Below are 15,979 nucleotides of genomic sequence, written 5' to 3'. Positions count from 1 at the left end.
AGCCTGGGGAGGGCAAAAAAAGCACACCATAAATGGGGGGGGCAGCGCTGGTCGTGCCTGCATGTGCACTGGGATTGTGCGCATAGCATTATGGGTGTAGCATGCCCACGCATGACCCCCTTGCACTCCCCCCACTTTTGACACGTGAGCCAAAAAAGGTTTGCCACCACTGGTATAGGATCTCCTGCTTGAGCAGGGAGCTGGACTAGAATGCCTCCAAGATCCCTTCCAGCTCCATTCTGATTCTGATTCCTATTCATTTCCACAATGAGTTAAAATTGGTTAAAGGTCAGTGATAGATGAGAAAATCTCCTTCAATGAAATTCATGGATGTGTGTAAGTTTTTGCTTTCTTTTGTGATAAATCTAAACATCCAAAGTCCACAAAGACAGCAGATCCTGGAGAATATCACCCATTTAGACTCTTTTATTGGCATCCCCCAACCCAAAGGCTACACATCTGGAGTCTCTGGCTTGGCCTTGTTTACCCAACTTCCATTAGACTAGCATCTTTCCTCTCCATTCCAGGGACCAGTTGGGATCTCCCCTTTCTGACCTTCACTTAGATTGGGAAAGGGTGACCTCAAAGAGACACGGAGCACAGGATCACTTTACTGGCATGCTGCTAAACATTAAGAGGGATGGAACGTTGACCATTTTGCTGCATCCACATCCTTTAATGAAGCCGCATTGGTTGATGGTGAGTTGGGTGATGCTGCGAATGTGTTGATCAAAGATCCTCTCAAAGATCTTCACAGTGTGAGACAGAAGGTGGATTGGGTGATAGTTGGCATAGTCAGCTGGGTCACCTTCTTTATTCTTGAAGATGGGAACTGTTACGTTTGTTGACCAATCAGTTGGTAGATGTGTTCATTACAGCATTGAAGAACTCACTCAGTCAAAGTATCTCTGTGTCCTTTAGTTTCCAAACATCTGCAGGCAGATTGTCCAGTCCAGGACCCTTCAAATTCTTCATTCTGTCCATAGCATTGTTGATTTGTTCCTCAGTTATGAGTGGAATGGGTCCATGGGATGGTGGAATTTGTGGATGGGGGAATTCAATGTGGATGGAAAACTGTATGCATGGAGAATTATATATGTTTATGGCTTTGCAATTTGCAGGAAATGAACTTTTAGTATTGCCTTTGGTGGAAACTCAGACAATGCAGAGATCCATCTATTCTAGTTACTGGGATAAAATTACAAGGAAGTAAATTTCTATTCTCCATAGTGTTGAGTTGTGCCACCTAATTCTCTCCCCAACTCACTAATCCCAGTTAATATTCACCAACCAACTCAAAAGTGGTATGAAGCTGGTTCAGACTGGTTCGGACGAACCAATAGCAGAAATTTTACCTGGTTCGGAGAACTGGCAAATACCACCTCTGGCTGGTCCCATCCCAACCTGCCCAGTCACCTGGTTGCCACTCACCCCTCCCTGCCCACTTGCTGCTCACCCTGCCTGCCCACATGCCCCTCCTTGAAGAGCCGAGGTAGCGCAGTGGTTAGAGTGCAGTACTGCAGGCTACTTCAGCTGACTACTAGTTGCATTTCGGCGGTTCAAATCTCACCGGCTCAAGGTTGACTCAGCCTTCCATCCTTCCGAGGTGGGTAAAATGAGGACCCAGACTGTTGGGGGTGATATGCTGACTCTCTAAACCGCTTAGAGAGGGCTGAAAGCCCTATGAAGCGGTATATAAGTCTAACTGCTATTGCTATTGCCCCACCCGCCCCTCCCCTCCCCTTCACTCCTTTTCGTGCCTCACCTACCTACAGTTACGCCAGCAACATAGCTGCTGCTGCTGCTCTCTGGACTGGTTCCCTCGCTTGGCTCGACCACAGCTGATTTCTATCTGGTGATTTCTGCCTTCATTCACTTGCCCAGCTATCTCCCTTGCGGCCACCCTTCACCTGGCCTGAGAAGGTAAGACCTTCCATGCTCAGCGAAGCTTGGCCATGTTTCAAGCCCAGCTCTGGGAGGGAAATCCAACAGAAACTGTCTGGTCAAGTTACATAGTGCTCGCCCCAAAGGGTCGCTTGCCTGCCGCTCAGAAGCACACTCCCCTCACCCCAAAAACACTATAAAGCCTCGAGAGTGAGGGGGAATAAAGATGCCAGCGGGCAGGCCTGAAGCATTTCTTGCTTTGCTCTCCTAAGTCCTGCCTCCGTTCTTGCAAATCTCACGGCCTTTTCTCTTGCCGCACGACCCTCCCAATCTTTGAGACTGCAGCAGTGGCTACCTAAATGAGAAAGAAGGGAGACAAAGGGAGCTAGGAAGAGAAAAGGCAGCGAGCAAAGCAAACGAGTGAACCTTCAGCCCGCCCTCTTTACTCCCCCCCCCGCTCCCAAGACAGCCATCTGGAATGGCAGCAGCAGCGCGATGGCTGCCTTTTCTCTGGCCATGCGAGCTTTGAGACTGCAACTCCCTAAAGGTAATGGTACTGTGCAGTGGTTAAATCATTTTTTTTTGCCACCGGTTCTGTGGGTGTGGCTGGGGGTGGTGGTCATGTGACCGGATGGGTGTGGCCAACTTTTTTTCACTTTTTAAAACATTTTCCCCCTGCCTGTTTGGGCAAATAGGTAGGGGAAAATGCTTTAAAAGGTGAAAAAAATGGTTCCGACAATTGCACGGATCAGCTATGAGCCACACGATTGTCATACCCTTTTTTTTTCACTTTTAAAGCATTTGTTCCTACCTATTCAGGCCCACTCAGTCACTTTGCCTCCCACCAAGTCATGCCCAAAGAAACGGGAGTAAAAAAAAATTGAATCCAACCACTGCACCAACTCATCCATCCATCACTAAAACAGTACTTTATAATCTTCTCAGACAAATTAAATTATTCGATGGATCAGAAGAAGAAGAAGAAATAGCAATCCTGAAACATCATGGCTTATTAATAATCAACAGGACACCAAATAAGAAATCAATTATTTATTTTATGAATAAACAATTTAAAGGAAAATGACAGAAAACTCAAAAATTAAGAGACAAAATAACGTATATATTGGCTCAAAAATCTGTTTTCTAACAATTTTCTTCCTATCATTGATTCTTCTAAACATTAAGTGGGGCATCGAAAAGTAGTCAATATGTGAGACAACTGGCCAATGTCTGCACATAAGTCCTGGAATTCTTCATCCTGACATTCGTCTTCACTTGGCCATCTCTCTATCCAGGTGTTCTTTGTAATGAGATAGGAAATTCTGGAAAGAGGAAACAGGATAGCTTAAAATTTAGCCCTGCAAGGAAATTAGTTCAACTGTCCTCTGTTGGAGCAATGTGCTATGCTTGGACTGAATCCATTTATACATTTTAATAATTTCATCCTTGCAGAAGATATTATGCAAGAAGCCAGAGAAAAAGCGCAGATGACTCTCAGATGAAACCATCAAAATAGTTGAGCAAAAAAAAGCAGCCAAAGCAGCAGACAAATGGGAAGAAACAAGAAGATTGAATGCAGCTTTCCAGAGGGCAGTAAGGAAGAACAGTGACATTTATCAGGATAAGCAGTGTAAAAATCTTGAATCAGACCACGAAGGGTCACACCGAGAATTCTTTTAGGCAAGTCAAAAAAATCAGAGGGCCATTTATTGCTCGAAAAGGCACCATTAAAAACAAGTAAGGGGAGGAGAGGCGGGGCCGATGTCACGACGGTACAACGTGCAATCTTGGAGCTCCAAGATCACCGTAGATATCTCTGACACTGGATGGTCCTTTTGGACCTAAACCATCCTGTAGAGACGGTGATGGAGAAGGGAACCTCCTGCTGATCCCAGGGACATCGCAAAGTCCCTGGTAGATCCAGGAGAAGCCCTTTTTCTGGCCACAGAGAAGCAGCCATTGAAGCTGCTGAAAATTGGGGCAGCTCCAAAATAGAAGGAAAGTGGGAGAGAAATTGGTGAGATAAAATATATTATTAGGGAACACCCAAAAAGATTAAAAGTAAAGTTAAAATTGAAGACAGAGGAGGTTAAGCGGCGAGATTAAGCCTGAGTCAAACTTAGTGCATTATTTTCTTTAATCTTTTTATTGATGGAATTTTTACAAATGCTTCTTACTTTTTAAACTGGACCATTTTTTTCTTCTATTTTTCTTTTTTTAATACTTATTAAGACTCTCTTAAAAGTAGTAAAAGTAGAGGAAAAGAAGTAACACTGCCACTTAGAGGCTTGGAGGCTTGGAAACATTGTTTTTCTTTTTTCTTTGAACATTTGATCTACTTTTCAAGGTTTCTGAGTTTGTTTATTGAAAATGATAGTGGGAAGAGCACAGATTGTTTATACAGGTGCTCCTCTGGAGTACTATCAGTAGCTGGATTGGAATGAAAAGAAAAGGTTTCTGAGTTTGTTTATTGAAAATGATAGTGGGAAGAGCACGGATTGTTTATACAGGTGCTCCTCTGGAGTACTATCAGTAGCTGGATTGACTTGAAAGAGAGAAGATTGCAGTGAATTTGTTTGGAATTTAATTAAAAAAACCTTTGGATTCTATAGTGGCAGTGTTTACTAACTGGAGGAATGGCACAACATGAAAAAGAAAAGAAAGTGACATTGCAAATGATTATGCAAGAAATTCAAAAAATACAAGTAAGAACAGAGAGCATTGTGGGGGAATTCACTAGAGAAAGAAATTATGTTTGCAGCAATTAGCAGCAAAAGGAAACCAGGGCATCAAAGAACATGGTGGCTAAACACTACCACAGATGACATTAACCAGACCACACAAAATTCAAATAAATAGTGCAAGATCAGAAGATAGGGAGAAACCCAGTGGTGGGTTCCGGCCAGTACGGCCTGATACGGCTGTACCGGTAGTAGCTGGGAGCAGCTGACAGCCTACCGGTATGGTGGCTCGTTTGGCCCACCTGTCCACCTTCTACACCTGTTTTTAAAGCAAGCAGCCAATTGCACATGCACGCACACCCCGAGTTCCGACAAGCAGCTGGGTGTCAGAGGGGCGGTGGAGTGGGCATGCATGTGCAGCACACAAACAGGACACGTGGCCCCATGAGCAGCGTACCGATAGTGACAGAGAGAGGAACCCACAACTGGAGAGACCTGTAGTATAGCTAAATGTCTATGTGCTTTTTCAAAATGTTTTCAAGAGACCAGTTGCCTTTTGAAAAAGCACCTTTGGGACCTGAACCATAAAATTGCCAAAAGCTGGACTCGAACTGAACCAAAATAATAATAATAATAATAATAATAATAATAATAATAATAATAATAATCATCATCATCATCATCATCATCATCATCATCATCATCATCAATTCAGATTAGGGTTGCTTTCAAAAATGTAACACAACATTCCATGGCACTGTAGATATATCTACTGAGGCTAGACTTCCGGAGGCCAAACCCCCACCGTAGGGAGGAGGAACCGACCAGGTGGTTTTGCCCCAAGCGACTGATGGACCCTGTTAGGTTCCAGACGGAGCTTGGGGTTATTCCAGATACTCTCGCCCACAGTTCGGTGGAGACCCTTGTCGCTGCCTGGCACTCGGCAGCTTCGGGGTCTCTAAACCGGATTGCGCCACTACGGCCCCTCCGGGTCAGCGGCCCCCGGAGGCCTCCTTGGTCCACCGAGGCGCTCCGGGAGATAAAGCGCCGGAGGAGACGCCTAGAGCACCTGTGGAGATCAGACAGGTCCGAATTGAACCGGGCACTTGTAACAGCATGCACCAAGGAGTATACTCGAGCTTTAAGATCGGCAAAAAGAACACAGATTGCCTCCTTGGTAGCGTCCGCCGAGTCCCGCCCAGCCGCCCTGTTTAGGATAACCCGCTCCCTCCTAAATAGGAGGGAGACGGGGGACCCCTTACAGGGTAAGGCTGAGGAGTATGTTCAGTTCTTGGCGGACAAAGTTGCCCGATTTCAAGCGGACCTGGACTCCACTCTTGCAGAGCCAGCTGAGACACAGGGGAAAGATTTGGCAAACCATCTCTGGGTTGAGTTTCAGGAAGTTGCCTCTGGGGATGTGGACGAGGCTATGCGAGCTGTGAGTACCTCCACTTGTGTACTGGACCCGTGTCCCTCCTGGCTGGTTGCCAACAGCAGTGAGGTGACACGAGGCTGGATCCAAGCGGTTGTTGTTGCATCTCTTCGGGAGGGGCACTTCCCCACCGAGCTTAAGGCAGCGGTGGTGAGACCCCTTCTGAAGAAACCGTCTTTGGATCCAGCTGTTCTTAATAACTATCGTCCAGTCTCCAACCTTCCCTATGTGGGGAAGGTTGTTGAGAAAGTGGTTGCCCTCCAGCTTCAGCGTACCTTGGAGGAAGCAAACTATCTTGACCCCTTCCAGTCCGGCTTCAGACCAGGTTACAGCACAGAAACCGCTTTGGTCGCATTGACCAATGATCTCTGGAGAGCTAGGGATGGAGGCTTTGCGTCCATCCTAGTTCTCCTTGATCTCTCAGCGGCTTTCGATACCATCGACCATGGTATCCTTCTGCGACGACTGCGGGAGGTGGGAGTGGGCGGCACTGTCTTGCAGTGGTTCTCCTCCTACCTCTCGGACAGGTCGCAGTCGGTGTTGGTGGGTGGGCAGAGATCGTCCCCGAGGCCCCTAACATATGGGGTGCCACAGGGGTCGGTCTTGTCCCCCCTCCTATTTAACATATACATGAAACCGCTGGGCGAGATCATTCGGAGGCACGGGATAAAGTATCACCAATATGCGGACGATACACAATTGTATCTGTCCGCCCCGTGCCAACTCAATGAAGCGGTGGACGTGATGAACCGGGGTCTGGAAGCTGTTAAAGACTGGATGAGAGCTAACAAACTGGTGCTCAACCCAGACAAGACCGAGTGGCTGTTGTGTTTTCCTCCCAATAATTTGACCACCGTACCATCAATCAGGCTGGGGGGACAAAACTTATACCCCTCAGATAGGGTCCGCAACTTGGGAGTCCTCCTGGATCCACAGCTGAGTTTTGATCACCGTCTATCAGCTGTGACCAGGGGGGCATTTGCCCAGGTTCGCCTGGTGCGCCAGTTGCGGCCCTACCTGAATCGGGAGGCTCTCACGACAGTCACTCGAGCCCTTGTGATCTCTAAGCTGGAATACTGCAATGTGCTCTACATGGGGCTGCCCTTGAAGAGCACCCGGAGACTTCAGCTAGTACAGAACGCGGCCGCGCGAGTGATAGTGGGCGCACCTCGGTTCGCCCACATAACACCTATCCTCCGCGAGCTGCGCTGGCTGCCTGTAGATCTCCGGGTGCAATTCAAGGTCTTACTTACCACCCATAAAGCGCTCCATGGTAGTGGATCTGACTATCTGAGAGACCGCCTCCTGCCAATAACCTCCCTGCGTCCCATCAGATCGCATAGAGCGGGCCTCCTCCGTATTCCATCCGCCAGTCAGTGCCGACTGGCGACCACCCGGAGGAGAGCCTTCTCAGTTGCTGCTCCGACGCTATGGAACAATCTCCCCGTGGAGATTCGTACCCTGACCACAGTCCAGGCCTTCCGCACAGCCCTTAAGATCTGGCTAGCCCGTCAGGCCTGGGGATAAATTTTCTTGCCCCTCCCGAATGCTGAGTGAATGTTGTGTTTTAGTACTTTTTGTTATCTCACACTTTTTTTTCTGTATTTTGTCTTTCACTCCCCTTCCCTTACTATTGTAAGCCGCCCTGAGTCCCCTCAGGGAAAAGGGCGGCCTATAAATGTTAAATAAAATCTAAAAAATCTAAATTTTAGGTGTTCTGTGGATTTGATAGCAGAAAAATAAAGCCTATAAAATTTTAGAAAATTTTAGAAAAAAAGTGAAGCACATACTCATCTTTCATGTACCACAGGTCACTGCTGAGACCCCAGATCAGGTAATCATTGTTCACCTCCAGATTCAGAGCCTCCTGGCATTTTCTGTGACTTACATACTGGCGGGCCTTTGCTTGTGGATTTCGGTCAGTGCCTGCAGAAATTAGATAGAATCTGAACAAATATTTCAAAAGGGACACGGTCTTACATTGGCAAGTTATGTTACGTGACCAGAGAAGAGGGAATAGCTGTATTTAGTGGGTGCATTGGCCCTTTCTTCAACTTCTCTTGGCCCATATTTATCACCTTGGGGCAAACAAACCATCTTCTCAGCTCTACCTTTTTCCTCAGAGAGGCAACACAGATACGGCAGCATCTGACCCTGAAAAACCAGTTCCCTATCTCAGTACTGGAGCCCTTTTCAGGCTAACCTCAGCTGTCTGCGGATCATCCGGGCAAGATTCCTATCAACAGAAGTGAAAGGAAGGCCACTTTTGCAGAGGGAAGGACGACCATTGGCAGCACCCCCCCCCCCCAACAATAGACCCTTCTCACACTGGTTGGAGGATCTTCTGATTCACTGGAGCCGATTGATCAGGATACAGAAAACGGGTAGAATGCTAAAAATGGCTCCTTCCTCTTTTTCTGATGTAACTCATCCCTAGCTCCTCATCCTCACGGACACAATCCTTATTTGAAACAGAAACATTCTGTTTAGAAAAACCCTACGTGAGCTTGAATTACAGTGATGAGGAGGAGGAGGAGTAAGATGTTTCCTCTCTTTAAAACACAGAAAAAGAGTGGAGAGATCCATTTAAAGGCAGTCTCCTCTTACAAGCAAAAGAGTTCACCAGACCTCCACCTGTTTCGGCATCCTTACTGTAACCAGAAGCATTAAAAGGGAGACTTTGTTGTAAGAAAGCAGACCGAAATCCCCTTATTCCTTTTGATAATTCATGAATAAGGGACGTTTGAAGGAATTACTGAAACGCATTTGTGAGGATGATGAATCCCAAAGTGTTAGCAAAAAAATTTGGGAAATATTCAATCATGCACATTTTGAGAGACCTTCTACCTGACTGCCAATGGGAAATACTTTACTGTTCCATAGAAAATGTGAGCTTCTGGGCAATAAAATATGTCCTGCGTATTTTACACAGTTACAAATAAGGTTTTTAAGGGCTGCCCTCTTCTGCATTTTGAGAGAGAATTCTTACCTCTTTTAATAATTTCTAGAATTTCCATGACATAGATAACATTATCATCTTTTTCTTCTATTCGAAGCAGCTTGTTTTTGTAGACTTGTAAGGAGAAAGACAGAAACAATACTCATTAAGACAGCTGATTATTGTTGACCACGAGTGGCGCAATCAGAGAGGCACAGGTGCTGCTAATTGTCTCTGGAGATTCCCATCCAGGTCATGGTTATCCCAAAGGTGCTTTTCCAAAAGGCAACTGGATTTCCTATCTTACCAAGAAAGTCCGGTTGCCTTTGGAGAAGCACCTTTGGGACTGCTAACCTTTCCACCTAGACTACAGGCACTTCCAGGCTGGATCTTCGTGGCAGTCTAGAATCCTCCAGGTGAGGCCGTTGAGTACTAGCTGCACTGTGGGGTTCATGGACGCAAATTGTGTATTTTCTCTCGAATGTTGCATTTCTGTGAGTCTGATGCTATTATCAGCCATGTGGGGTAGTCCAGACAGGACCTACGGCCAGATGGACTAAATTTACTTTATTGTAAGGTTGCATAAACAGAATCTTGCAAGTCTGAAACTACAGTACATTCCTTTGCCTTTTACAGTCCAAGAAACTAGGGAGGGTTTTTGGGGAGACATTTGCCCCACTTGAATTCCTTTTGGGTAGGCTAAGCTGCCCCTTGTCTAGCCATCTCCCAAGGCCATTCCCAGATACCATTACAGGTTTCTTGGACGGACCTTGGGAGACAGGAGGAAGATCTGCAGCCTACCTAGGCAACGGCTTGATGAGAGGCAGCTCAGTCTGTGGGTGTGGGAAAAAACGTAGGAAGAGTTTCAGAGGTGACCCTCCCTAGTTCTCCAGAAAATGGAAAAGGAGGATAGGAGAAATACTTTTAGTCTTCACGAATCTGTTTAATATAACTTCATGCTAAAGATCCTCTCTGACGTGCCTGGCTGCTCATCCTGTCAGGGCTATCTCAGAGGGCTAAGCTTCCAAGAAGTCCTTTCCCCCTTTTGTGAAAACGTTCACCTCCCTCCACTTCACGGCACTGTAGTGCTTAAACTCTGGGTTTTGAAGTTGGGGCCATGCAAATTACTGCACTTTGGCCTCATGCTGCTTTTGGAAGAATTGAGAGTGAAAACAATGAATGTGTAGAGCATGAAAATGTCCTCGGTCTTTTGGCTCTGCTTACTCATTGATGCAGGTCTATTTTTAGGAGCCAGGAATTGTTATGCTACACTGGAAGGTCACTTAACACACCAACAAACTCTGAAGCTACCCTGACAGGGGGGGGGGGGGGATTCAGTGTTGTCACAAGGGTGCCGAGGGATAGGGAGGGGGGGGAATAGTGATAGCTGGGGTTTTGTAGCCGAAACCAAATAGTTTCTCCTGAGAACCAAGAACATTCCCACAGGTGGCTGTAGAGGAGTGTAGTTTCCAAGCAACCAGATAGCACCCTGATTGGACCATGTGACTTATTGTTTGGGAAAGGGTGGAAACTTTTACTTTTAATTAGGTGAGGGACTATAGAGTCAGTTTTCACCAGTCTATGCCAATATGATATGTCCAATGAGCTTGTTCTTTGAGGAAATTTCCTCGGATTACTGTTTGCTGTAACCCGAAGCCTAGATTGGAATCCTGACATTAAACTGACTCTCCAACTAACTTCTCCACTCCAACTGGAGCTGCTATCTGGGGTCCTGAGCCCCAGCCATTTGCCCAGTCTACCCAGGCAGCAGAAAGACTCAGGGAAGATGGCAGAATGGAAAAGAAAGTTTAAGATGGGTTGGGTGCTAGTGGCAGGGTCCTGGAGAGCCTGCATACCCCCTCGGAGACCCAGCAGGTGTCAGGAGCAGTGGAGGAGATTGTGCACCATGTGGGCACCTGGCCAAATGTCTGCGCCAAGTGGATGAGCAATTGCGGGTAAAAAAAACCCATCTTATGAATAAATTCAAAATGGCTTCTCCAAATCTTGTTAATTAGACATAGACCATTAACAAATAAAGACACCACTAATTATGAATAAGATTGTACAATATAAATACCATAATCCACATTTGGCTCGCAGGATTTTTGAATTCGTAATGCGAGATCAATGTTTTCCTGCTGGATGGAGGAACAGGTTTCTTCAAGGGGAGAAAAGAGAAGACAGAATGTTGGATTGACTGTTGAGGATACATCTTCTGATTTAAAAGACATTGCTAGGGCAAAAAGTAGCCAGCAGAGAGCAGGTAACATCTCATTTTTAGAAGGCATCTGTGTTTGATAATCGGAAACAAATAACACTAATTTAAATACAAGACCCTACTATCTAGAGCTAATTACATACTTAGTTCATAATGCGGCATTTCAAATGCCTGCAGTCTTATTTTTCCTGAAATCAGATAAGAGTTCTACTCTATTTAAGGAGCAAAGAAAACACTGGCTTTTTCAAAAGCAACTCTACACCTCCGACATAAGGTTTATTATGCTCTGAAATAATAATTTCAGAATAATAGAGTTTGGGAGGGAACTTGGAGGTCTTCTAGTCCAACCCTCTGTTCAGGCAGGAACATTTCAGACCATTTAGGACCATTCAGACTTTTACCATTTCAGACAAAAAATGGCCCAATCTCTTCTTAAACACCTGCAATGTTGGAGCAACCATTTTCTGGAGTCATTCCACTGATTAATAGTTCTAATTGTTGGGAAATTTCACCTTAATTCCAGGTTGCTTCTCTCCTTGATTAGTTTCCAACCACTGTTCCTTGTCTTGCCTTCAAGGCAGCCCCTTAGATATTGGAACATTGCTATCATGTCACCCCAGTCCTTCTTTCCACTAGGTAGACATACTCATACCCTGCAACCATTCTTCATATGTTTTAGCCTCCAATCATCTTGGTTGATCTTCTCTGCAGTCTGCACTCTTTCCAGAGGTTCAACATCTTTTTTGTACTGTGGTGACCAAAATTGGATGCAGTGTTCTAAGTGTGGCATTATAAAGTGGTACTAACACTTCATATGATCTTGATTCTCTCTGTTTATGCAGGCTAGCATGGTATTGGCTTTTTTTTGGTAGCTGCAGCACACTGTTGGTTCATATTTAAGTGATTGTCCACTAGGACACCAAGAATATTGTCACAATTATTACTATTGAACCAGGTACCACCTATACCAGGGTTGGCGAACATTTTCAGCACCAAGTGCTGAAATGGGAGTGCATGTGCCAGAAACTGGAAGAGCATGTGTATGCTGGGAAGATGTTCTTCCGGTTTCCAGCTGGTTTTTGTGCACGCATGCATGCCAAAATCCGGAAGACCAGACTGGCATGGACATGTGCACAGGGCGGCTGCTCTTCTGGTTTTTGGCACTCCCACGTGCATGAAGACTAGCTGGCTTGTGCACCAGACTCCAAAAGAGCAACGGGTGACAGCTCGCGTACCCGGAGAAATGGCTCTGTGTGCCACTTCCGGCATGCGTGCCATAGATTTGCTATCACAGACTTATACTATACCTGTGCGCTTGTTTTTTCTTGCCTAAATATAAAACCTTAACTTTTCTCTACATTGAACTTCATTTTGTTAGATAAGACACAGTGTTCAAGTCTATTGAGATCTGCTGTGACCCAGCAGGAGCCATTGGAGTTGCCACGAGACTCCGACAGCGAGGGGCCCTATGACTCGGCTCTGGAGGATGTGGAGGACCCTGGACAGGATTCCGACTCTGAGCAGGGCGTAGAGAGTCTGGTTGGCCACCAGGAGGCACCTGAGCCTTGGACCAGTGGGGAGGAGACAAGGGAGAGTGAGCCGGAAGCCAGTAGTGAGTTGTTCCTGGATGCACGCCATCGAAGAGCTAATAGGCGTCAGGAACAATTAGACAATTACAGGAGGTGATTGTACTCAGCTGGTGGTCATTAGGCTCCTCTCCAGACTATAAAAAGCTACTTGTGCACACACCCCTCTTTGCAGAAGTCAACACAGAATCGAATGTCGGAGGCTGACATGAGCTTGGCAGGCTGGATTGCTGCCAAGCCTTATCTGTCTTTATTGCTGCCCAAGCTTGTCTGTGCTGGGTTGCTGCCAAGGACCTGTTTGTCTGTTAATTAAATGCCATAATTTATCTCTGGCTCAGAGTGTGCTTTGGTGTGGAACAAGGGGGATCAGAAGAGAGATCCATCTGGATTTTGAGCTTATCTTCCAGGATGTTGGCCAGCTTGGAATGTCCCAACTTACCTTCCGCACATCGGCAGATGTTACCATGACATATCATACTGAGAAGGCCTGTTCCTTTATCTGGATGGTAGAACTTGGTACATTGTTCATCTAAAGGAAGAATTAAAAATTATGTCCATACATCACATCAAGAAATCTAGGATGATTATAGTTATAATTATTTAGAAGAACAAAGAGTAACCCATTTTCTCAAGGGTATTTCCAATTTGGAGCATGTCTGACCTGACAATGCAATGGAAACCTATTAAGGGTATTGATTGGCTGATTGAATTTTGTTAAATATTTACCTGAGAAGCACAGAGTCCTACAATGCAATAAGAAAGGTAAGAGAGAATATCCCATTATATAACGGAGTTAGGAAGTTGGAACATGGACATCTGGAGAATTCTGCTCCTTTTGTCAAATGGCATTGCATTGGAAGTTCTGGGCATGCATGCGATGCCACAATTAACATGCAAAAGGTGTGGGGCTTCTGGTGCGACAATATAATGTTTACATTTCTCATTTTAGCCCCCTTTGATGCCTCCTTGTATGGGCCACTTTTCCATAGCATAAAATAGACTATAGGCAGCCCTTAACATATAACCACAATTGAGCCCTGAATTCTGGTTGTAAATCATTGCTGTCATATGTTGAGTCTTCACATGACCAAACTTGGTTTTATAACCATTTTAATTATGGCCGTTAAATGAGTCACTGCAATAGTTTAGTCACATGGTCATTAAGCAGACTACATGGTTGTAAGTCTGAATCCAGTTTATCAAATGGGAGATTTTTTGGTGGACGACTACCTATAGTTATGATTCATATATGTTATAAAACCAATTCCTTCTAGTATGAAAGTCTCCAATTTTAGGGAGCTTCTCTGCAATGGTACATATAATATCCCGGCTCTGGAATTAACAATACCAACACTAAAATATATTATTGTTTTCACTTAGTAATCACAATTGGGACAAGCAACTATAGCAATAGCAGTTAGACTTATATACCGCTTCATAGGCCTTTCAGGCCTCTCTAAGCGGTTTACAGAGTGAACATATTGCCTCCAACAATCCGGGTCCTCATTTCACCCACCTCGGAAGGATGGAAGGCTGAGTCAACCTTCCTTCTAGTATGAAAGTCTCCAATTTTAGGGAGCTTCTGTGCAATGGTACATATAATATCCCGGCTCTGGTATTAACAATACCAACACTAAAATATATTATTATTGTTTTCACTTAGTAATCACAATTGGAACAAGCAACTAGATTGCTAAGCAGAAAATGCTGTGACTGCAACTGAACTTATGACCTTACATCCCCTTGGGCGTTAAGCAAAGGGATGCAGTCACAGAATGAAAAATAACATGATTGTGACTTACAATTTTACTTCCACCTTTTAAACTGTGCCATATTAACTCTGCTAGCTCCAAGCAAACATGTGTGCTAATTGCAAACAATGTAAGTAGCAATCATATGACTGAGGGATGCTGCAATGATTATAAACTGAAGGATTAGACACAAGGTTATTTTTTTAGCACCATTGTACCATAGCGGTCAGTAAGCAAAGATGCCTTATAATTGAAACTGTAGGCCGATACATGTAGTCCTTGACTTACAACCTCAATTGGCCCATAAAATTCCGTTACTGAGTGGAAAATTTGTTAAGTGAGTTTTTCCCCAATTTACAATCTTTCTTGCTACAGTTGTTAAGTGAAGCATTGTAATGTTAAGTTAGTGGCATAGTTGTTAAATTAATCTAGTTTCTCCATTGATTTTGCTGGTCAGATGATTGCAAAATGTGATCACGTGATCCCGGGATACTACGGCAGTCATAAATATGAGCCAGTTGTCAAGCATCTGAATTTTGAAATTAGGAGGAGGGAGATGTATTCAATACATCTGCCATTACTTAGATTGTAGTAGCTGTACACCTTGACTGATCCTGGCTGAATGAATCCAACTTCAAAATGCTTGAGAATCTTAAATTGCAGGCATTCATTCTCAGTGTGGGAGACCTGGGATGGAGAGAGAAGAGAATTTGTGGGTGCCAGTTTATCCATGGAGATAATTTCCCCCTCCCCTGAAACTCCCATCTGAATAACCTCAGCTAAACTGCTTATTCTGAGTTCCTCAGGTTTGACCCAACGATTGAAGGATTAAATTCTGCAAATCTGTCCAGGTTTCCCAGAAAAAAGGGTAAGCAATGGAAAAGGTGAGAGGAACTGCAGGTTAAAATGGTATCTCAGAAAATATTGGTCAAAAGTTAGAGAATTAGCACACTATTCTCGGGGTTTCAAACTCAAGGCCTGGGTGCTTAGATCTGGCCCAGGTGGACACCAGGGCTGGGTTCCTGCCAGTTCTAACCTCTCCTATAGAAGAGGTTCCACAAATCTACAGTGCCATTATAGAACTGGTTCCAGCTCCCTCCCCCCCCCCGTCCGTCCACACATCATCATGATGAAGAGCGAGAGGAGGAATTCTGGGAGTTGAAGTCCACAAGTCTTAAAGCTGTCAAGTTTTAACACCCCTGGTTTTTTTCTAATGGATTAGGGGTGCAAGGGTCTTGTAACTTGACAGCTTTAAGACTTGCGTGCTTCAAATGCCAGAGTTCCTGAGCCAACATTTTGGGTGCTAAGCAAGAGCGTTGTTAAGTGAGTTTGACCACATTTTACAAGTTGGCCACGCCCACACAGTCACATGGCCGGCAAGCCACTCCCACAAACCAGGACACACCTACAGAAGAGGTTCTAAAAAAATTTGAAACCCACCACTTGTGGACACCCTGGCAACAGCAAAGGACCGGCCCACAGTCCCTCT

The 15,979-nt window shown here is 45.1% G+C and overlaps 1 protein-coding gene across 1 annotated transcript in view; it reads right to left on the bottom strand.

Annotated features, from left to right (window-relative positions):
• Positions 1–2,919: 2,919 nt before the first annotated feature.
• Positions 2,920–15,979, bottom strand: part of LOC148048409 (A.superbus venom factor 1-like) — a 65,957-nt gene continuing 52,897 nt past the window's right edge. Inside the window, exons 34-39 of the mRNA XM_087711002.1 lie at positions 15,072–15,177; positions 13,179–13,268; positions 11,013–11,093; positions 8,987–9,070; positions 7,788–7,923; positions 2,920–3,206 (exon numbers count right to left, since the gene is read on the bottom strand). Of these exons, the coding sequence (XP_087567128.1) occupies positions 3,065–3,206; positions 7,788–7,923; positions 8,987–9,070; positions 11,013–11,093; positions 13,179–13,268; positions 15,072–15,177 (639 nt within the window). The 3' untranslated portion in view covers positions 2,920–3,064. The remainder of the gene's footprint in view (positions 3,207–7,787; positions 7,924–8,986; positions 9,071–11,012; positions 11,094–13,178; positions 13,269–15,071; positions 15,178–15,979) is intronic.

This window comes from Thamnophis sirtalis, unplaced genomic scaffold (genome assembly GCF_051295495.1).
Source record: "Thamnophis sirtalis isolate CommonGarterSnake01/CBP01778 unplaced genomic scaffold, rThaSir2_p1.2 scaffold_3, whole genome shotgun sequence".
Taxonomy (NCBI): domain Eukaryota; kingdom Metazoa; phylum Chordata; class Lepidosauria; order Squamata; family Natricidae; genus Thamnophis; species Thamnophis sirtalis.
Note: the sequence above shows the minus strand (reverse complement) of the source record. Positions and strands in the feature narration are given on the sequence as shown.